Raw genomic sequence first — 23,705 nt, forward strand, 5'->3', positions numbered from 1 at the left:
GACAAAAGCACTGGTCACTTGATGTGTGAGGGCAGGACTCAAGCATTTAACCGCAGCCCCAATCTTGCCATATGAGAGTTGGATCTCAACATTGATTGCTCGTGAAGCCCACAATGTAAACCACGAAGAGATTGCTGGAACCCTCCTCAGGATGAGGAAAATGGCGTGGATTATAAAAGGCCGGAGACTTGCAAAGAAGGTGGCAGATAACTGCATTTCCTGTAGGAAACAGAGCAAGATTGTGCCAACAAATCATGGGTGATCTCCCTCCAGAACGGTCTAATGCCGCTTCTCCCTTCCACTTTATATCTGCTGACCTGTTTGGGCCTTACGAAGTAAGGGATGAGGTTAAAAGGAGAGTCAAACTCAAGGTATGGGGAATCGTATTCTGTTGTATGGCCTCAAGAGCTAGCCACGCTGATCTTGAAACCAACCAGTCATCCCAAGCTTTCCTCTTAACCTACCACAGATTCACATCACTTAGAGGACACCCACAAAAATGTGTTCAGACACTGGATCGAACTTTGTGGGGACAAAACCTGCTCTTGAGGAACTCTATAGGTTTCGGGCCGTCCTCGAAGCGTCCAACATTGAAAAAGAAGCAACAAAGAGTGGGACAGAATGGTCCTGGAAAATTCACCCGGCAAATTCACCCCACATGAATGAAGCAGCAGAGGCGGCTGTGAAAATAGTTAAACGGGCACTTATTAATATCGGAGGAGATGGAGTCCTGACATGGGGAGAATTCCAGACATTGGTCTTTATGGCAGCCGATCTTACAAATGAAAGACCCATCGACGTGACAATACAGAGCATCAAGGACTGCGTGGAGTACGTGAGTCCCAACTCTCTTCTGCTAGACTGAGCAAGTCCACTGAGAGATCCTGGTAACTTCCTGTTCGAGGTGTACCCATACAAAAGGGTCAGCTTCATTCAAGCAGAGGTCCACAAGTTTTGGAAAAAGTGGTGCCAACCTGCTGGTTCAAATCTTTTTGTGAGGAGCAAATGGCACACAAAGGAACAGAACGTCTCAGAGATATCGTTTGGATCGCTGATCAAAATGCACTCAGGGGCCAGTTTAAACTAGCCCGAGTCGTCAGTACCAATTCTGATAGCAGAGGTATCGTAAGGGACGTCGAGGTCAAGGTTTCCCCAAGTTACCCAGCAACAACCATAAAGTACGTTACATCCCAAAGGAAACCTGGTCAGCCAAAGAGTCAACCTCCAACCACAATCTTTCACAGAGATGTGAGACACCTCGTCATCTTGATACCCATGGAGGAGCGAGTGTCAAGGAAGCTGGTGTGACCTCATCGGGTTCAAGAACCAGGAAGTCAAGTGGGTCAAGTGTTCTGTCAAATTGGGCTAATTTGAGAATATGGTTAAAAATAAATGTCACATGACTGCACGTGTATTCATCAAAGAACATGACAATTCTTATGACAACTATGATGCTGGTCGTTTAAACCCCTGATAGAACTGAAGTGGCAATTGCGATGTACTTTTTTGTGACAGAACAATGACACACATTATGAATACTTGGGGTTGTACAAAGTAAACAAATGGGAAAGAACAAAGACCCTTAAAGTATCATTCCAGTATGTTTGTCCCAACTATTCAAATGATTGTAACAAGAGAAGAGCGGAGAGACCACTGGCATGTGACAGCTATTGTTGTTCCTAAGTTACAAACTGCAGAGTAAAGAGTAATAATTTGATACTATTCCTCTCTGATTCTAAGGTTATCAACCTAACCTGTGCTCCTGTAAATAGTTGAGGTGTCAAATAAACGCAAGAAACTCTACAGGAGTTGACTTGTAAAAGTGTCCTCTGCAACCTTCTCGGCCTTCTCAAGTTAAGGCTGGTGAAAGTCCTCAAGAACTTGACACCCATCACTCCTGTACCACTGAACATGTACAATGCAAACGTCAACTTATGAAGACGGAACATAAAGGCCCCCAAAAAGGAAACCATATTCTGCAGATGACAGGCTGCAAGTAAACTAGTCATGTGATGTTGCTTAGGCTGTAGTTATCTGAATAAGTGTTAATGTTACGTGAACATCCCACCTACAGTATTCACCTGAGGTTAACAGACGCCTGTTGTTCTCCATGTTGTTTTTACTAGAACTTGCCTTGGTAAATGTTTTTTCACTTGTATTTGTACATAAATGGTTATTTTGATGTCAAGCAACATGTTTTGTGTGTTTATGTCGGTGTAGTTTAGATATTGGAGCTATTGAAGCAAAAAATATTTGTGTCAAAGTGAAAGTGGTGCTTGAAATGTATCTTTTCACAAAAAGTTGCTTTTCCCCCTGTTTTAGTTCATTTCCCTGAAACTTCCCTATGTTCTACTGCTGATGACTAAAGAAGGGAAAAAGTAGAAACCAACTTGTTTTCCTGATGAAAGAGGGAGTCTAATGTTTCCTTTGATCGGTTCAATGTTTATAAAGCCAAGGAACACAATATTCCATGTGATCAGTCAGAAAGATGTAAAATGGCCACTACCGAAGCTTTTGAAAAACGGCTGGGATTGAAGGAGTTGAAATATTTCATTGTATTCCGTTATTGGCGACAGAGCAGAAAGGACGTTTGGTGTAAAGTTTGGTGTAGAGCACCCATCACTCCAACTATTTTTGATCAGTGCCAACATACGGCGTGACAAACGGGGGGCCTGGCCTATGCCCGTCATCGGGTGACACAACGAGCGTCGTTCCTCCTGGGGCTTCAGGCGGCGTGAGCCCCGGCAACCTCTTAAGGTGGCAGGCGATTGTGCACCGGTGAATGCTAGGTCAGTGGATGCCTTCTCTGAGCTGTTGCCTCCCGACTGGACCTCCACCAACGCGCCAAGAAGTACCGGCCGTGCCGTGGAGGAGGTGTTGCTACTATTTCACACCAGAAGCTATTGTCCATGGTGGCTTTCTCCTCATTTGAGGTGAGCTGCGACAAACTGAGCCAGTGTTGTGTGAGGTCATCTACAGACCACCCAAACACAACAAACATTTGATTGGGGGCTTTTCTGACTTTATGGCTGCTGTGTCGATCAAGCATGACAACATTTTCATTGCTGGTGATTTTAACGTTCACGTCTGCTGCCCTTTTGCACCGATGGCCAAAGAATTCCTAGTCGGGATGTCCCATACTGGCTCAACCGACGCATTTGTGTTTCTTCTGCCTTGATTGATGTTATTTGTAGAAAGATGTCATTTATTTTCACTTAAAGGGGTATCCTTTCAAATACGTGAATTCTCGAGTGCTTAAGCCACGTCAAGGTCTGGTCGGCTCCAAATGTTTTCCAGCTCAACGAGGGGGAGACAGAAGTCATCGCCCTCAAGAACCATGTCAGTCCCGCGGCCACCGGCCTTGGCGTCATCATAGACAGCCATTTTAAACGGCGTTGTAAAATCCTGTGATCATCTTCATGTTTATCTTTGCCACATTTCCAACAAGCGGTGCACGCTTTTCTCCCCTCAGGTCTGGACTGATGTAATGCAGCGTACTCTGGAATAAGCCACACACTCTCACTCTCTGGCTTCCGGTTAGTCCAGAACTCTGCGGCACGGATTTTACCAGGAGCCAGAAGGGGGAGCACATCCCCCCCATTTTAGCCCCCCTGCACTGGGTGCCTGTGCGGTTTACAATTGATTGGAAGATTTGATTGATTGTTTTGAAGGCGTCGAATGGACCGGCCCCTCCAGCACGCACATTGAGGTCCGAAGGCCGGGTCCGACCGGTGGGCCCAAGACCAGACTGAAGACCAGGGGAGACCGGGCCTTCTGCATAGTTTTCAATAAGCTTTTGTTTGATTTTGATCGATTGATTTGTCACCTGCTTCTTGTATTCATTGCTTTGATTGTTTGAACTTGTTGTTTCAAATATCTACAGTAATTCTACAGTGTTTTGTTTACTGTAGTAGTTTGTACTTTGACTTCTTATTTCTGTATTTACTCGTCTGTGCTGCACTTTGGAAACAGTGTTTCATAAATACAGCATCAGGGCTGTTCTTTGTTGGCCCACAGCACATTCTAAAATACCATTGAACAAGAAAAGAGCAGCAAAATGGACGGACACGTGACACATGAATTGATGAAGCAGAATGATTGATGAGCACAAGCGTCTCTTGGCAGAAGCGATGCTATTGGAAGTACATGCTACACACGTGATCAGGCAGAAGACCACATTTGTACACAGTCCCTGCGCCCCTCGAGATCAATAAAAGTCAGACGGCTCCTATTCATTGGCCTTTGATTTGCCCTCATCATGCCTGCACCCTTGATTGGCACAAGATGGAACACGTGACTTACATACCGATCCACTCAGGAACGCGTGGGCGTGTCTCTAGCCAGCGTTTAGCTTAGCATCTTAGCATTTAAGCCTTCATGCTTGCTTCAAAGTCCCTCACGCCAACATCGAATAGAGCTGTTTGGGCCATGCCCATAAGAGTATTTCTGATACTGTAAGTCACATATTGATATTTTAAATCCCTAGATCAGCTTCAGATGTGTCGTTGATAGCAACTTTTGAGTCATCGGACTCCAGGGTGGCCTTGAGCGCTTCTCATGTGGAATATGGCCTCTTCTGTTGGAGTCGTGGGATTGCATCCGAGCACGTACATTTGACGTCATGTTTATGCGACAAACGCGATGGTAATGTCATGAAAACACGACTGAAATGCATTTCATCAATGCTGACATGCATTTTGCAAAAGCATCTACGATTTTGTGAATACCTCGCGCAATAATCATTTATCTGCATGTCTCAGCAGATGATGCGCGCGCCCGTGCACGCACGAACACAGATGCACGTACACGATTCACCTGTATGAACTTAACTCCGGAAGAGCATCGTAATAGCAAACAATGGTTTTTCCAAAGCAACTGTTGGTCTCTGGCGCCATCTGGTGGTGGAAAATTAAAAACCAGCTCCATTCACCATTTCACCGAAAGCTCGACTCCCGAGCATGGGATTGATGTGTTATTTACAGGAAAAAATAAAAATATCAGGATTATTGAACATGAAAAATGGGTGTTTATAATGGGAGTATATTGGCCGAAAGGGGGCACTATTCAAACTTACTTTGCGTGTATTTCGGATTCGGATTCCAAACAAACCCTGGGGAAAACGTCATATGAGCCTATGACGTCTCCAAAGCTCACTGGCTTAGTTTATGCCGCTAGCATTTACATTGAGCAATCTATGCACAAAATTGCACGACAAAGTCCAATTTTTTTATCCTTTTTTTAACCTTTTGGGTACTAATGAGTCAGAAGCGTTAAGACATTTTTATCGCCATAAACTCACATAAACACTCAGCACTAGCATGCTAGCTATTAGCATGTTAGCACCATTAGCATGCTAAACATTAGCACGTTAACATTGTTAATATGCTAGCTAGCATCTTAGCATCACTGATGATGCGTCCCAGTGCATCCAGGAGATGTTTCTTTTAAGTTACAAGTCTGGCTAAGCCAGTGACTCCTCGGAAGAGACTAGGTGGCAACCAAGGATAGTTTGGTCAACTACTGGAGAGACAGTTGGCAGCTCGGAAAGACGGCACCCGGGACAGTATGGGTTAGCACCCCAGCCTGTATCTTTCGTGAGAAGGAACCCCGACAAGCTACAGAAAGCCCTAAAGAGAAATACCCCCAGGAGATCCCGAGAGGGGGGGAGGATGAGATATCCAATCGGACAGACCAAAGGTTAATGACCCCCGCAAACAAACCGACTACGAGAATGACATGTATCTGCGGCAAGCTATGCAAAAACATCCGCGGCCTAAAAATCCATCAGGCCAGAATGAAATGTTTGGAGCGGGAGAGCGAGGTACAACGCACAGGTGCTGGACCTGGTGAGACGCAGGAGGAGCCCGGACAGGAGGCAACCCACAGATCCCAGTCCCTCCACGTACCAGAGTCCCCCAACCCCAGCAGAGTAGTTCCACAGCAGCGGATTAAATGGCACCCAGCAAGCAGAAGGAGCGAGTGGCTGCAGTTTGATGAGGACGTGTCCAACATCATTCGAGCCACAGCCAAAGGAGACGTTGACAGCAGGCTCCAAGCGATGACCACCATCATCATCATCATCAGGTATGGCGCAGAAAGGTTTGGTTGGACTGAGAAGGGCAACACCAAGACCACCCCATACACCATGAACCGCAGGGCCACTAAGATACATCAACTGCGCCAGGAACTTCGAACCCTCAAGAAACGGTTCAAGAGAGCTACTGAGGAGGAGAAGCAACCATTGGCAGAACTGCATAACATCCTGCGGAAGAAGCTGAAAACCCTCCGCAGAGCAGAGTGGCACAGGAGGCGGGGAAGGGAGAGAGCTAGGAAGTGAGCGGCCTTCATCGCCAATCCCTTCCGTTTTGCGAAACAGCTACATGGGGATAAACGCAGTGGCCGGCTGGCGTGCTCAAGAGAAGAAGCGAACCACTTCCTCCAGGACACCTTGAGTGACCCACTGAGGGAACAAGATCTAGAACCCAACATAGCTCTCACCTGCCCTGCCCCACCGACAGCAGAGTTCAAATTGACGGAGCCTAGCCTGAAGGAGGTTGAAGAGGTTATCAAGGCAGCCCGCTCAGCAACTTCCCCAGGCCCCAGCGGTGTACCCTACCTCGTCTACAAGCGCTGCCCAGTGCTTCTCCAGCACCTATGTAAGACCCTCCGACCAGTGGAGGTGTGCAGAAGGAGTTTGGATTCCCAAGGAGAAGGACTCGAAAAACATCAACCAGTTTCGGACAATCTCACTTCTAAGTGTGGAAGAGAAGGTGTTTTTCAGCATTGTCTCAAAAAGACTGACCGAGTTCCTCCTCAAGAACAACTACATCGACACTTCGGTGCAGAAGGGGGGGATTCCTGGAGCCCCTGGCTGCCTAGAGCACACCGGAGTAGTGACACAGCTCATCAGAGAGGCCCGTGAGAACAGAGGTGACCTTACTGTGTTGTGGTTGGACCTGACAAACGCCTTCGGGTCCATCCCACACAAACTAGTGGAGCTTGCCCTACACCTCCACCATGTTCCCAGCAAGATCAAGCTCCTGATTTTGTATTATTAATCCAACTTCAGGCTCATGTTCACTTCTGGGTCAGTAACATCAGACTGGCATCACCTTGAGAAAGGAATAATTACCGGTTGTACCATCTCTGTTACCCTTTTCACATTGGCGATGAACATGGTGGTTAAGGCTGCGGAGGTGAAATGCAGAGGGCCCCTATCTAGATCAGGCGTTCGCTAGCCCCCTATAAGAGCCTACATGGATGACCTTACCATCACAACATCGGTCCCAGGGAGTAGGTGGATCTTGCAAGGTCTGGAGAGACTCATAACATGGGCTAGGATGAGCTTCAAGCCCTCCAAGTCAAGGTCCATGGTACTGAAAAGGGGGAAGGTGATAGACAAGTTCCGGTTTTCTATCTCTGGATCTGCAATCCCATCCATCACAGCAACTAGTCAAGAGCCTAGGGAAGTTCTTTGACTCGAGCCTGAAAGACTCTGCTGCCATCCAGGAGGCTGGCGAACAACTAGGGGCGTGGCTCACTGAAGTGGACAAGTCCGGCCTGCCTGGTAGATTTAAAGCCTGGATCTACCAGCACTCCATTCTGCCCAGAGTCTTGTGGCCTCTCTTCGTCTACGCAGTCCCTGTCACAACTGTGGAATCCTTCGAAAGGAAGATCAGCGGCTTTCTTCGGAAGTGGCTGGGCTTGCCACATAGTCTCAACAGCGCTGCCCTGTACGGGACAAGTAACACCCTCCAGCTACCCTTCAGTGGGCTTATTGAAGAATTCAAGGTGGCACGTACAAGAGAAGCCCTCCAGTATAGGGATTCCAGGGAGAGCAAGGTGTCATCAGCTAGGATCAAAGTGAGGACAGGAAGGAAGTGGAGGGCAGAGAAATCAGTGGAGGTGGCAGAGTCACGCCTCAGGCAAAAAGCGCTGGTAGGGGCCTTGGCAACAGAGAGAGCAGGCCTGGGCTACTTCCCAAAGACCCAAGTGAGCCAGCCTCGGGGAAAGGAGAGACACCATCTACTCCAGGAAGAGGTTCGAGCAGGCGTGGAGGAAGAGTGAGTGAGCAGGGTAGTGGGACTCCGGCAGCAAGGGGCCGGGACAAGATGGGAGAGCACGTTGCAGCGTAAAGTCACCTGGTCGAACATCATGCAGGCAGACTTCCACCGCATCCGGTTCCTTGTGCAGGCAGTCTACGACGCCCTCCCGACACCAGCGAACCTCCATGTGTGGGGGAAGAACGAGACACCGTCCTGCCCCCTTTGCTCCGGAAGAGGCTCCCTGGAACATCTCCTCAGCAGCTGCCCAAAGTCCCTGGCTGATGGTCGCTACCGCTGGCGCCATGACCAGGTTCTGAAAGCAGTTGCTGAAAGCATAGCCTCAGCCATCAACACCAGCAAAAACCACCATGCTCTGATCAAGTCAGTCCCCTTCATCAAAGCTGGAGAGAGACCCCGGGCATGTCCACAGAGTACATCAGGACTCCTCCACTCAGCCACTGATTGGCACTTGCACGTTGACCTGGGAAAACAGCTGAGGTTCCCCGAGTACATTGCACCAACGTCTCTCCGGCCAGACATGATCATTACCTCGCAGGCTTCAAAACATCTGAACTGACAGTGCCCTGGGAAGAGCGTATTGAGGAAGCCAACGAAAGGAAACGTGCCAAGTACCAGGAACTGGTGGAGGAGTGCAGGAGAAAGGGCTGGAGGACATTTTACGAGCCAATAGAAGTTGGCTGTAGAGGCTTTGCAGGACGTTCTCTCTGCAAAGTCCTAGGCCGTCTGGGTACAACAGGGGCGGCCAAGAAGAGGGCCATCAAATCCGCAAGCGAAGCTGCAGAGAAAGCCACAAGGTGGCTGTGGCTCAGAAGGGCAGATCCGTGGGTTGCTACTGGGACGCAAGCCGAGGCATGATCAACCCCGTCTGGGTCACCTGGGGGAGGGTGTCTGATGTTGCGAGACCCGAAACACCCAATGAGCCCTGGATACATCACTGATGATGCGTCCCAGTGCATCCAGGAGTGCGCCATTTTTAATCGGTAATGTTAGCAGGTTAGCGTTTTTGCTATTTTTAAATGTATAAACTTAAATAGACAGTGTTTGAATGTTCATTAACGTGCTAACATATCATTTTAGCCTTCCTAGGATGCTAATGTTAGCATTTAGGCCATTTTCATCTGTGTAAACGTAATATAAAGTGTGCTGTTAGCATGTTGGCATGTTAGCTCATCAGGGCTAGGAGTCAGCATGCTAGCTACAGCATTTCAGGGAGCGGGTGCTTTCACGATCATTCATTACGACAATAATGAATGATTATAGTCGTCATGCATTCATTCATTCACCATGTCATTGTGCGTAAGAATCCTGACACAATCTCTTTAAAGCCGACTACACACTTTTATTTCACTTGCTGGCCCTGACTGGGGTCTGCTCTCACACCCCCCCAGCCATGAAGCCCCATAGTGTTTTTTTTAGAAGCAGCATGTTCTTCCATCTTCTCTCATTCAGATCACAGAAAGACTGGAGTCAAGTGGTTGAAGGGAAAAGGCCTCCAGATCCTCTTCATCGTGATGTTCCTCTTCATAGCCATCGAAGTGGGATGGATTCCTTTGCCTTCCTGGCTGTGGACTACACGCATGGACCGCCTGGAGCAGGTAGAAAAAACACACCTGGGTACCTCATTTGCATGTACTGCAGTAGTACTGACACTCATGTACTTCTAGGCTATGACTGGAAAGATGGACAACCTGAAGACTGCAGAGACCACAAACAACAACACCATTCAGGTAGTTAAAACACACCTGGGTACTTCATTAGCATGTACAGGATGTACTGCAGTAGTACTTATACTCATGTACTTCTAGGATCTGACTGGAAAGGTGGACTACCTTAAGGCCAAAAACAAGAATACCATTCAGGTAGAAAAAACACACCTGGGTACTTGATTAGCATGTAGAGACACTGCTTGAGGCGAGTGACCCACAACACGTGCCTTCATGATCTGAAGGCTATTGCTAACATGCTAGCTTCTATTTGTTCCCTTGAAATGTTGTCATGATTTGCCAACCATGTGCCCTGCTATTGGATCATTCTGGATGTGATGCCAACATACTGAATGCCAGCGGACGTGTCCTTTCTTTGCCATCAATAAAGTTTCTGTGTAGGCTCTCAGTCGTACAGGAGTTGTCCATCGAGGAAAAGGCTTCTTGAGACGTCATCTGTACTTCTGTGAAGAAGGTGTCGGACGTTTCGCTCCTCATCCGAAGAGCTTCGTCAGCGAACTAATAAGTGCTGGTAGCTTAGGCCTTAAATACAGTACGAGTGGGCGGAATTGGTGTGCCAACACCCTCCTCCTATTGGTTCGTTACACTAAGCCTGGGCGGAGTAGTGGTATAATCCTATCCTGTTATTAACACCTCCGATAAAAGGGAAGTGTCGCTCGCTGAATTGGGTATGAACGACTCTGATACTGGCTTGTTTAGCATCTATTGTTCTGGCTCGGCCCTGCCTTCACCTCATTTGCAAGACTAAGAGCTGTGGGTTTTGGTCTCAGTAACCTGCTGAACACAGGGTCCAAATTAAACCTCAAACCACCATTTCGATTCAATGATGGGTTCTGTTGTTTGACAAAAATAGCTTCCTTTACTCCTCTTTCAAACCATCTGTTTTCTTTGGCCAAAATCTTAACCTCGCTGTCCTGAAAGGAGTGATTGGTAGCTTTCAGGTGTAGATGTACTGCTGATTGAGGACCACTAGAATTGTCCCTGCGATGTTTCTCAACACATTGGACTATGAAGAAAAAATAACAAGTCTAATTAGTGATGCCAACACATATGAGCAACTTAAAAGGGACCCATCCAGTAGGTATAAGAAAGAAATCATACACTGTCTCCAAAAGTTAGAGAAGGAAGAACTAATTGACAGACAGATGTATCATAGGTTATACCCTGGGGAGGCTACACCATGTATCTATGGCCTTCCAAAAATCCACAAGGAAGGGTTTCCCCTCAGACCCATTGTCTGTAGCATTGACTCTACCACGTACAATGTAGCGAAATATGTAAAAACAGTCTTATCCCCATTGGTAGGCAACACTGATCATCATATAGAGAACACAAAAGGGTTTGTGGCGAGCATCAAAGACCTCAGATTGGAGCCAGAGGAAACTTTGGTGTCTTATGATGTGACTTCACTTTTCACATCTGTCCCCACCTCAGCAGCAGTCTCTGTGGTGAGGAAGAGACTGCTCGAGGACTCAACTCTGCATCGGAGAACAAAACTTAGTGCTGACCACATCTGCCAATTACTGGAAATTTGCCTTAACACCACATATTTTCAGTTTAGAGGGAAATTCTACAGACAAATTCATGGTTGTGCTATTGGCTCACCAGTCTCACCCATAGTGGCGAATCTGTAGATGGAAGAGATGGAGAAACAGGCTCTCACATCCTTCTCAGGGACAAAACCAAGGCACTGGTTTAGATACGTGGATGACACCTTTGTCATAATCAAAAAACAAGAAATTCAGTCTTTCACAGATCACATCAATGCGGTGGACACCAATATCAAATTTACTCGCGAGGACACTAAAGAAAACCAACTAGCCTTCTTAGACTGCAAGGTAATTATAGGGAAGGACAGACAGCTACTTACAGAGGTCTTTAGAAAGGCCACACACACTGACCAATACCTGCTTTTTGAATCAAACCATCCACTACAACATAAACTAGGGGTTATTAGGACCCTCCAACATAGAGCGGAACAAATACCAACTAGTGCTGAGGGAAAGAAAAAGGAGACACAACATGTCCAGAGAGCGCTCTCAACCTGTGGGTACCCACGGTGGGCTTTTAACAAATGTCAAAAGAAGAGAGTAGGGAAAGAAACCCAAAAGCCCACAGAAGCAAAAAGGAGAGGAGTGGTAGTCCCTTATGTAGCGGGGGTCTCCGAAAAACTCCAGAGGATCTTATGGCAACACAAAATTCCTACCTATTTCAAACCAGTAAATACCCTGAGACAAAAATTAGTGCATCCTAAAGACAAGGCTCCTAACCAGAAACAGAGCAATGTGGTCTATTCCATCCACTGTAAAGATGAGGAATGCAAAGAGCACTACATTGGGGTAACTAAGCAAATGCTCCAAAAAAGGCTTTATCAACATCGCAGGGACAATTCTAGTGGTCCTCAATCAGCAGTACATCTACACCTGAAAGCTACCAATCACTCCTTTCAGGACAGCGAGGTAAAGATTTTGGCCAAAGAAAACAGATGGTTTGAAAGAGGAGTAAAGGAAGCTATTTTTGTCAAACAACAGAACCCATCATTGAATCGGAATGGTGGTTTGAGGTTTAATTTGGACCCTGTGTTCAGCAGGTTACTGAGACCAAAACCCACAGCTCTTAGTCTTGCAAATGAGGTGAAGGCAGGGCCGAGCCAGAACAATAGATGCTAAACAAGCCAGTATCAGAGTCGTTCATACCCAATTCAGCGAGCGACACTTCCCTTTTATCGGAGGTGTTAATAACAGGATAGGATTATACCACTACTCCGCCCAGGCTTAGTGTAACGAACCAATAGGAGGAGGGTGTTGGCACACCAATTCCGCCCACTCTTACTGTATTTAAGGCCTAAGCTACCAGCACTTATTAGTTCGCTGACGAAGCTCTTCGGATGAGGAGGGAAACGTCCGACACCTTCTTCACAGAAGTACAGATGACGTCTCAAGAAGCCTTTTCCTCATCAATAAAGTTGTACCTCGGAGACACTGGCCAGGAGTGTGGATGATAGTCCCGTCAGCAAGTATTGGACCGCCTCCATTTTCTCTCATGGTTCCATTGGTGGTGGATGCACTGCAGGCTGCCATCAGTCCAGGATCTACCAGGACATTGTGTCTGACTTTAGTGGAAAACAGCGGCAGGAAAGACATCTCTAGTCTGACACGCATGTGAATACTAGTACATACATGCAGGCACATTGGTGGTTCCATGCAATCACAATTCATTGATTAGCATTATTATTGCATAGCTTCACATTTGGACTTTAAACCCACTGATGCCACAGGGGACGTATTTTCCACACGATGAGTCGCATCAGTCAAAGCATTTGCCATGAAGACTAAAATACAGTAATCCCTCCTTTATGGCGGTTATTTGGTTCCCGACCCGACCGTGGTAAGTGCATTTCCGTGAAGTAGGATTCACTATCAATAAATGCAATATTATTATATTTTTGGCATAGAAAACCTGTTTGCAAATCTTCTAAATATGCTTTGTAACATGATTAGAGCCCTCCAAACATGAACTAACACCCCTACATCACCTTTACACCCTTGTTACCAATGTAGTAGACACAATAAGACATAGAAAACCTGTTTACAACCTTCTCAATATGCTTTTTAATATTGTTAGATCCCTCTAGACATCGGTTAGCATATGCCTCAGTTTTTCGGATAATGCTGAAAATGTACGCCAAAATTTTGCCTCGTTTATGTCCATTCTTGGGTTAGTGTAAGATATCAGCGTACTGTGCTCTTGATGCACTTATATAACAACACGTCCTCATGAGCATCCTATTACCTTGCCAATACATGCAAACAGGAAGCGGTGGTCAGCTTCATCGCAAGTCTATGATGTCATCAGCGGCTGTCTCCCAAAAACGTTAACAAAAAACGCATTTTTAGAATTTTACATGCATAAAACTATTACATTCGAGGCTAACTGGTTAGCCTGCTAGCTAGCATCCATCTTGAGTCCCTGCAGCATAAGAGTTGCATGTGTTGCTAAAATGAATAATACAAGTGTAAAGGGGTGTTTTTCCCCTGCCTAACATGTCTTATTTTCTCTTATTCCTACTATATTGGGTAATAGTTGTGTAAATGTGGCTATAGGGGTGTTACTGCATGTCTAGAGGGCTCTATTGATGTTAAAAAGCATATTTTGAAGGTGGTAAACAGATTTTGTGTCTTATTTTCTCTTATGTCTACTATATTGGGTAATAGTTGTGTAAAGGTGACTATAGGGGTGTTACTGCATGTCTAGAGGGCTCTAATCATGTTAAAAAGCATATTTAGAAAGTCCTAAACAGGTTTTCTATGATGCAACTATTAAAATATTCCATTTATTAACATTGAATGCTACAGTATATGGTGGGGGGTGTGGTACAAATGAACCGCCATAAACGAGGGAGGAGTCTATTTGCTAACTGTATGCTAAAAACTGGCTGCCGTTACTGAAATCAGCCATCTTGGTTTAGGAAACGTCAAGTTGTGATCAGATAAATCCAGCAATGTCATGTATTGGGAGAGAATGGCTGTAATTCGGTGGTCATGAGCCTGCTAAGAGTTGGACTGACCAACAGGAAACCAGAGTCCTGTGTCCCGCAGGTCGGCATTGAGAGTCTTCCGGGTCACACCGGGCTCCACCGTCACATCAAAATCCTCCTGGTGCAGGTACACAATGTGATCCATCTTCCTCAGACTGAAGCAGACGCCTCACCTTCACTGCTCCGACCCCTCCCTCCAGGCCGGTTCCGCTACCAAACGGGATGATGGGAAGGCATCGGCTATGGCAGACTTTGGACCAGGCCGCTGACTTCCTCCACACAACGTGGAAAAACCACCACATCCGGCGGACGGCATCTGGACAGCATTTTGTCAAAGGTCGTAGCTTTTCTTAGAATGGGGAGTCTGGCGCTCACCTGTGCACGGATTCATCTTTGCCGTGTCGCTCTCTGACAGCAGATCCCACCGACACGCCATCCTCTCCGCATATTGATCGGAATTGACAAAGTGCACCGTCCAGGGTGGCGCCCTGTGTGGACACACACACACAAACACACACGTCATGTCTACATCCAAAGTGCACACCTCAAACTCCTCTAATAATGTTAAAAAGGCATATTTAGAAGGTGGTAAACAGGTTTTCTGTGTTCAACACTTTTGACTCGGGATGATCAACCATGTTATACTCCGCTTTCTTCAGGTAAACAACAGAGTAGTCCTGTAATGTAGAGGATCTTTATGCTACACACAGAGTGAGCCCACTTGTCAGCCATACTGTTTGGTAGAGAGAGAGGATGAAAAGAAACACGCATGCGCATGTCCATATGATCTCTACCTTTTTATTTCTGGTTCATTAATGTTAGTGCTACAGTATTTATGTGTATGTGTGTCAGGTAGAAGAATGAAATGCTCTTCCACTAGATGGCAGAAGGTGCATACCTGTACATACCAGTGTAGCAGACTTGTAATGGCATCCGAGTTCAAGAACACACACCAAGTCAGGATCTGTACATTTATTTCTGTGGAACAATGGCAAGGAGGGCACACTACTAGCGGGGGCACACAGCAGCATCCCCTGACTTCTGCAGCAAGTCACATAAAAGGGGAATTTTCGTCAGACTTAAGTGGAATATTTATGACGTTTTTCCAACTAAAAGTCACAAAAACAGCTCCACAACGATTTAATAAATGCTTATAATATTTACCCATTCAAAATACATTGAAAAGAACGATTTTTAAGCATTTTGTTACACACAGGAGCACAGAGCCTAGAACACGTCTCACCAGCTGCTCAAACTTCCACGTTATGGCAGCAGACACGCGTTTCTCTCTGTGTGCGTCGCTATAAAGCATATATATTTCAACAGTAACCGCAACAAAAAAGGTTCCATCAAAACATAAATACAGGTTTTGAGGTTTTTTCACAACAAAAAGCACAGTATTTTTAAATCAAATATTTCACTCGGCTACACCAGCACGTGTGCTACTGTACCTGGCAGTGAACAAGTCCGCACGAGAAGGTCAGGCGGCGCCAAGCACATTTTCATCTAACAGTAAATCTTCCAGCTCAAAACGTACTTTTTAAAGTTGCAAACATGACACTTGAACTCAAGCCCACCAAAGTATGCCCTCTAAAAAGCACAAGAAAACACTTACTCTGGCCAGGATTTCTGTTGTCATGCTGCCACATGACAGAAGAATCTTTCACCACCGGGGACATGATTTAGACATGCTTGAATAACAACTTTTACTACGAGGTCACCGTGAGCACTTCCGTTGGCATATTCAAAATAATTATCCGTAAACGCAGTCGGAAAACACACACACAACACTTCGGAGCACACAACAAAACTGATGAGTTAAAAAAGACGGATTTTTGCGAGATAACACAAAACTGTTTTGTTTTATCAGGAAAAAAAGTGTTGGTTTCCATTAAGAGCGTTGCACTGCCTCTAATTCCGTTTTTAAGCGGATGTTTGCGTTGAGACTTCAAATTAAGAGCAACACATTGTTCAAGTTTGCGAGTGTTTCCTTGTAGGACAAGCAGTGCACACAAGTGAAAGAATCCCACGTATGGCTAATCAGTGTACTAACGTACCAGTACCAGTACTCAAAGAGACGTGTTTCCAGCAACACTAGCTGGGACTGGACGTTCGTATTTTATTTTCAAAAGACGAACAGAATAACCACGTAATTGAAAACGTGTTGCTATAGTTACAGTATCCCTTTATACCTCTACATTTTTACAGGAATGGATGGAAAATGTTGAAGATGAATGACGCATTTCCACCCGATTTTCGCGATGTGGACGTAAGCTGTGACCGGAAGTGTCTCCTGTAGCTTATTCGGCAATATATTTTCTCCATGTCCCTTCGGGGGCTCCAGAAAACCACGTTCTCTCTATATATGTACATATTCTTCTTCTGAAATATATTTCCAAACATAATTTGTATGTTTGGTCCAGTTATTTGGCGTTCCTCTCACCCTTTTAGTTGAACGCTAGTCTTCCCGATTCCGGTTGTGTCCTCCTTCGCACTTGCGCACTTGACTCTTCAGACCCCGCAGCGTGAAAAGTACATCCTGTCTGGGCGTCGCGTGACGCCATATTTACGAAAGTAACAGGTAGCCATCACTTTGTTCAAAAATGCTCCATTTATCCTTATAATTACGAGTAGTTTTGAGGGAGTTAGTAAGTTAGTAACTTGTCGTTAGGGAATGAATAGTAAGAACACTATATCATTCACACTATCATGTCCGCGTAATGACCGAAAGGACAAGATCGCGGGTACAAGCGGCCAAAATTAGTTTTCTCCGTAGGGTGGCTGGGCTCTCCCTTAGAGATAGGGTGAGAAGCACTGTCATCCGGGAGAGACTCGGAGTAGAACCGCTGCTCCTCCGCATTGAGAGGAGCCAGATGAGGTGGCTTGGGCATCTGGTCAGGATGCCTCCCGGACGCCTCCCTGGGGAGGTGTTCAGGGCAAGTCCGACCGGTAAAAGGCCTCGGGGAAGACCCAGGACACGTTGGAGAGACTATGTTTCCCAACTGGCCTGGGAACGCCTCGGGATCCGCCGGGAGGAGCTGGACGAAGTGGCCAGGGAGAGGAAAATCTGGGCCTCCCTGCTTAGGCTGTTGCCCCCGCGACCCGATCTTGGATAAGCGGTAGAAGATGGATGGCTGGATGGATATCATGTCCGCTGCTTGCTACTTTAGCCTCTCAGCTAAATGATTTTTGACTGGAAAGTCCTAATTGAACTAAAAGGTTTGTCAGTGTGACTGATATAACAAACAAGGAGTATAAGTCAACTGCAACTTAGCATCTGTTGTCCGTAGAGATCTATCACATTGAAACAGTTCTGAGAATAATCTAAAGCAGGGGTGTCCAAAGCTTTTATATCGTGAAAAGGATAGAAGATATGCTAAGAAGTTATATGTAATGCTCTGTGTTCTGCTCTGCTGCCCTCTGTCGGCCATGTGTTGCAGCACACCATCCAGACTACCGGGAGGAACAAACGAGGGTGTCTGCAGGATGGGGGGGGGGTTGACTACAAAAAGGCCAGATATGACCTGAGGAGATCCATACGAGAGGCCAAAAGACAGTACAGACAGAAGCTGGAGGGCTACTATTCCACCTCAGACCCTCGGGGCATGTGGGCGGTGCTCCAGCACATCACAGAGTATCAACAGCGGAGTAGCGTAGCCACATCCAGCCAAACCACACTTCCAGATGAGCTGAACGAGTTCTATGCCCGCTTTGACACCCAAACCCCTGATGAGCAGAGAGGGTGGCTGGACTTGGGGAGCACACAGGACTCACCTCTCATGGTGACATCAGCTGATGTGCGCAGGGTTCTGAACAAAACAAACCCACGAAAAGCAGCAGGCCCAGACAACATCTCAGGACGTGCACTTCGGGTTTGCTCATCAGAGCTAGCTGATGTGCTTGCTGACATATTTAACCTGTCGCTTGCACAAGCATCTGTACCGACCTGCTTTAAGTCCACCACCATAGTGCCCGTACCCAAGAAGAGCAACGTGACCTGCTTACATGACTATCGCCCTATAGCACTCACTCCTATTGTAATGAAGTGCTTTGAAAGAATAGTCATGACCCACATCAAAAAGAGTATCCCGGCAACTGTGGACCCTCTACAGTTTGCATACCGCCAGAACCGGTCCACGGATGATGCAGTCAACACTGCCATCCACACAGCTCTTTCTCACCTACAGGGCCAGGACACATACGTCAGAATGCTATTTATAGAGTATAGCTCTGCTTTTAATACAGTCAGCCCCCACAAACTCACAAATAAGTTCCTCACACTTGGCCTGTCACCCTCCCTCTGTAACTGGGTGTTTAACTTTCTAACAGGCAGGCCCCAGTCAGTCAGAGTCCACAATCGCACATCCAGCTCAAGAATTGTGAGCACTGGGACCCCACAGGGGTGTGTGCTGAGTCCGCTCCTCTACACACTCTTCACCTATGATTGCGTGGCCTCCCAGAACAACACGAGCATCATTAAATTTGCGGATGACACTACAGTCATCGGCCTGATCACTAGTGCTGTTGAAACGTCATACAGAAGAGAAGTGGCGGACCTCATAGCTTGGTGTCATGATAACAATCTCCTTCTCAATACAGATAAGACTAAAGAGATGATCATTGACCCAAGAACAAGGGAAAAGGAGCCGCATAGACCCCTGTTTATTGATGAGACTGAGATGGAGAGGGTGAAAACCTTCAAGTTCCTTGGCACACACATCAGCGAGGACCTCACCTGGTCTCATAACACCCAACAAATTATGAAGAAGTCCCAAAGGAGACTGTACTTCCTGAGAAGACTGAGGAAATTTGGCATGTCCACCCAAATCCTGAGTTGCTTTTCCAGATGCACTATGGAAAGTGTTCTTACCGCCTCCATCACTGTTTGGTACGGTAACTGTACAAGACGTGATAGGAAGGCACTCCAGCGGGTGATCAAGACCTCACAGAACATTGTTGGGGCAGCCCTCCCCTCACTGCAAGACATTTATAAAACTAGAGTCCTACGAAGAACACACAACCTCATCAAGGACAGCACACATCCACAACACTCATTATTCACACTCCTACCGTCAGGCAGACGCTACAGGAGTTTGAAGTCCAGGACCACAAGGCTGGCAAACAGCTTTTACCCACAGGCCATCAGGCTTCTCAACGAAGTACTCACACACGCCGCACACAACATACACACACACACACTCAACACTGAACATATTATTGTTGCTCTTAATTTATTGGTATTAATGTTTCTTCTGTTCTTATTCATTTTCTTGTGTTTTCTTTCTTTTTTGTGCGAATGAACAGAATGAGAGTTTCATTGCGTAGCATAACTACCTGTTTTACGCCTCCTTGAATCACGTGGGATGTCATTTTAGACCTGTGAGACAATCCTTTGCCACAAATTGAACAACTAAAAGGTTTTTCTCCAGTGTGCGTTCTCATGTGTCGCATCAAGGTGAACCTGCTAGCAAACGTTCGGCCACAGAAGGAGCAACTCAAGGGTCTTTGTCCCGTGTGTTTCCGTGTGTGTTCAGTCAGCTCTTAAAAAAAAGCTTTTAGCACAAAATGAGCAGGAAAACCGTCTTTGTTGTCAGCGTGAGTCCTCACATCACCTTCACCGTCTGTGTCGCCGCTCAAAGCTTCTTCATCCTGAAGTTCCTCCTCTTCCTCTTTAACGTGGAGAGCCTGGGGCTTTTGTTGAAGGGAACGTTGTTCTTGATGACCGATCAGCTTCTGGACGTCTGCAGGACACAAACAACACAAACACACGTGAGCTCGGACGTGATCCTTGAGATGTTTCTCCTTGAAGTCAATGCACACGTTCACGTGTTCTCAGGCACTCACAGAAACTCATGTTAGCACAATGAAAAAATCTAAAACATATATTGTAATCTACTAATATCACTTCTACTACGTTACACTCTTCTGCACGCTGTGTGTAATGCCGTCCAGTCACATGACCTCCGAGTTGTTGTCCCATTTGTTGGTGGTTAAATCAACATGGCGGACGTCCTTCTCACTCGAAGTCACTAAAGCTGACATTTTCTCCCACCGTGATGACTTACCAGGGGAATAAAGTGTCCTAAAAGCAGCAGACAGTGAAAATACCTCCAAGGTGTAGCAATCCTCCATTCTTGCTAATAGCTTCCAGTTGTTGTCGAAGTCGCTCCTTCTCCTCTCTCGTTCGGGAAAGTTCCTCCTCTTTGGAAACTTTCATTTTTTCAAACATCGCCAATATTTCATCAGCTGCCGCCATGAGTCGCTCCTTCAGCAACTCTTTCACCGTTTAGTTTTCTTGTAGCGAGCAGGCGACTGTCCATTCCATATGATGAATACTGTATAAGGCTGCCAGAGTCCACACAACATAGCACTCTATCTGCTTTGATTTCCTCTATCCATTGCAGGCCAATAATCATCGCCATCATTTCTGCTGTATGAAGGGAAACCTGATCAGGTCATCTTGTTGCAATGCTATAGTTCATGGATGGTACATAGATTCCAATCCCCACCTTCCCTCCTTCACTTCTTCACCCATCTGTAGAAATATCTACATAATCCTTCCCGCCACATGGAGCCTTTTCAATATCAAAGAATAGAATATTCATCAAGTTTTCCATTGGAAAGCTCTTCTCTATTTCATGGCTTACTTTCACTACAGCATCCATTGTTGACCGTCCTTTTCTAAAACCACACTGAGAAGTTGCAAGTAACTGTGGACGTTCAAGGAAATAATGAAGTCTTCTGACTAGTACGGTACTTTCTCCATCCATTTGCATAGATGTGATGTTAGAGCAACAGGTCTATAGTTCTCAGGATGCTTTGGATCCTTACCAGGTTTATTCAATGCTAATATTCATGTTTGAACAAACACCTTTTTCCCACTCATCTTCTTCAACATTGACCATACATCTCCTATCTTGATTTGCCTTCCAATGGCAGAGCAATAATCCCTCCATGCCTTTTCTTTACTGCTTTTAATTACTCTTTGGCCTCTGCTCATTGATGACATTTTCTTGACTGAGGTTCCTCCTTAACCTTCTTAGTGCGCTATTTCGCTCTTTTCCAGCTGTTGTGCACTTTTCATTCCACCATGGAACCATTTTCCTTCCCCTGCAACTGACTTCCAAGGTATACTTTTCATTGCTGCATCTATGATCTTATTTGTCATCTTAACTGTGCATTCCTCTATGCCACCTTCCATTGCTATTGAATTTGCTGCTTTGCTACATTCCTCCCTGAATTTTCCCCAATGCACCACTTTTTCTGTCTGGGTCTTTCTTTGACATCTACTTGGGTGTTTGCTGTCCAACTTCTGGGGAAATGATCACTTCCTATACTTGTGTTTTCATGTACATTCCATTCTCAGGAACTTGCCAAGCGATGTTCAACCAATCCAAGACATTCTATTTGAGCGTATATCTATTCTTCTAACATTTCCCCTGTTGAAGCAGACTAACTGTGTGATATCCATGAATGCTTCCACTACTGCTCCATTGTGATCAGTTTGCTATGACGTGCATTCAAGTCCCCACACCAGATCTCTCTAGCACCATGCCTGCTTATGATCTTCTCCAATGGTTCACCATCTAATAGTTGACACTGGTTATACATATGAATCATGATGACATTTCTATTTGCTTGATGTCTTTCAATAAGCACACATTCTATTTCAGTTCATGTTGCTATTCTATTGGATGTTATTCCATCCCTCACAAACGTTGCTTTTCTTTTCTATGGAATGGCACTGATTCATAGCCATGCAACTCATCATCCACATGGGGTCTAAGCCATGTTTCTTGCACACATATCATATCAGGTCTTTTCCCACTTCCTCTTCTACATTTCTTAAGTTCTTGTCCGTTGGCTATGAAACTTCTTGCATTCCATGGTAGGATGTGGAGTACCGTGATGTGTTGGATGAACGTTCTGTGGTCCTGCATCATTGTGGAGAGCCAACATAGCATGTATTTCTTCTGCTTTCACGTCCTTGATGTTTCAATATTGTTCTGCAGCTTCCACAACCGTTTTGATCCTGTCACTTTTCCTTTCTTGCCTGATGGCCACATTGATGACTTGACATATCAAAGCTACAAAGTTCTTCTTCTTTCCAACTAATGTGTCTTCTTCTGTCCCACTCTTATGGTTACAGTGCTGTGGGGGGGCGGTCCATTCTAATTGAGATCTTCCATGGCGTGTTCTCTGAGGAAGTCCTCCTGCATGTCCTGTATGTTCTATATGAGTTTCCTGAGTCTCTACTGGTTTATTTATTCATGACACACATAGCTAGATTCTTTACTGCTTCAGCATATGATAGCTTATTCTCTCTTTGATATTTTTGCACTTCTTTGCGTGTCTTTGAACTTCACATCCACCACTGTGTTCTCCTCCACAACTGCAGCATCTTAGCTTAGCATGGCTAGCACACATCCCGTAGTCATGATGTCCACCACATTTTGCCCACCTTTGCCTCCATTGGCATTGCTGTGCTGTGTGTCCCATTCTCTGGCATTTATAGCATCTTAGTGGTTGTGGGATGTACTCCCACACCCTAAAATTCATACCCCCTATACGTATGTCTGTCGGTATTGCCTTTTCAAATACAAGTACTACAGACAAACTGTCAGTTTTGACTCCTCCTCTCCTGTGTACTTGTATTTCTCCACCATCAAGGTACTTCAACTTCATCATATGTCCTTGCTGCTGATATTAGTATTCTTCTGTTATTGAGCATTTTGGCGTATTTAACGTTCCCTATTTCTTTTTCAATTGCTTTAGTCAGATGAACTGGATGAATGAAAATGTCCTTTATCTTTGCTCATTGTAATAATAACTTTGCATTCTTCACCACACTCTTCTTTACCGTTTGTTTTAGCTCCTATTTTTTTCTTTGTTTGGCTTCCATCATCATCTTTTTCGCTGCTTGCTTCTGCCCATGACTGTTTCCTTGCTATTTTAACATGTGTGTACTCCATCTCATCTGCCCTTCATCACCACCATCATCTGAACTACAGCCCATTGTTACACTCACGGTACCGCTTGGTTGCACTCGCACTTCAGCTCCCTCCGCACCACCGCCACCAGCTCTTCGTGTCTCTTTTGGTTGGTTGGGGGTCGTGGTGCACCGGTCACGTCGTACCGGGCCCATATAGGCTGTCGGGCGAAACCTATGGAGCCCGCTTCCCACAACCCACCTCCAGTCCAGATATCAAACCTCTCAACTGTATCGTCAACACTTATTAGATTCCTTATCTCGCACTCTTCCTTTTCCCTCAAATTCACCACACTTCAATTTCCCGCGGCCACGTCAGTGCTTCCCCGAAAACTACTCCGCCTCTGGTCCTCTTGGTGATGTGCTAACTTCCGTCTTTTCCGACTTCG

General features: G+C 45.9%; 1 protein-coding gene and 1 pseudogene across 6 annotated transcripts; one reads left to right on the plus strand and one right to left on the minus strand.

Annotated features, from left to right (window-relative positions):
* Window positions 1-6,058: 6,058 nt before the first annotated feature.
* LOC129173597 (uncharacterized) lies at window positions 6,059-8,958 on the plus strand (annotated as a pseudogene).
* Window positions 8,959-9,157: 199 nt separating this feature from the next.
* Window positions 9,158-23,705, minus strand: LOC129172893 (probable D-lactate dehydrogenase, mitochondrial). Of its 6 annotated transcripts, none has more exons than XM_054763102.1 (7): window positions 23,188-23,705; window positions 19,940-20,068; window positions 14,703-14,815; window positions 14,501-14,643; window positions 14,358-14,445; window positions 12,762-12,881; window positions 9,158-9,652 (listed from the first exon to the last, which is right to left on the minus strand). In XM_054763102.1, the coding sequence occupies exons 3-7, from the start codon at window positions 14,761-14,763 to the stop codon at window positions 9,636-9,638; spliced, it is 429 nt and encodes a 142-aa protein (XP_054619077.1). In that variant the 5' UTR covers window positions 14,764-14,815; window positions 19,940-20,068; window positions 23,188-23,705; the 3' UTR covers window positions 9,158-9,635. The 6 variants fall into 6 exon arrangements, 2 of the variants coding, with proteins under 2 accessions (XP_054619077.1, XP_054619076.1); XM_054763101.1 differs by having other exon boundaries at window positions 20,436-23,705; XR_008567122.1 differs by lacking the exon at window positions 14,358-14,445 and having other exon boundaries at window positions 9,370-9,652; window positions 23,356-23,705.

The sequence above is a fragment of the Dunckerocampus dactyliophorus genome, chromosome 20 (assembly GCF_027744805.1).
Source record: "Dunckerocampus dactyliophorus isolate RoL2022-P2 chromosome 20, RoL_Ddac_1.1, whole genome shotgun sequence".
NCBI lineage: Eukaryota > Metazoa > Chordata > Actinopteri > Syngnathiformes > Syngnathidae > Dunckerocampus > Dunckerocampus dactyliophorus.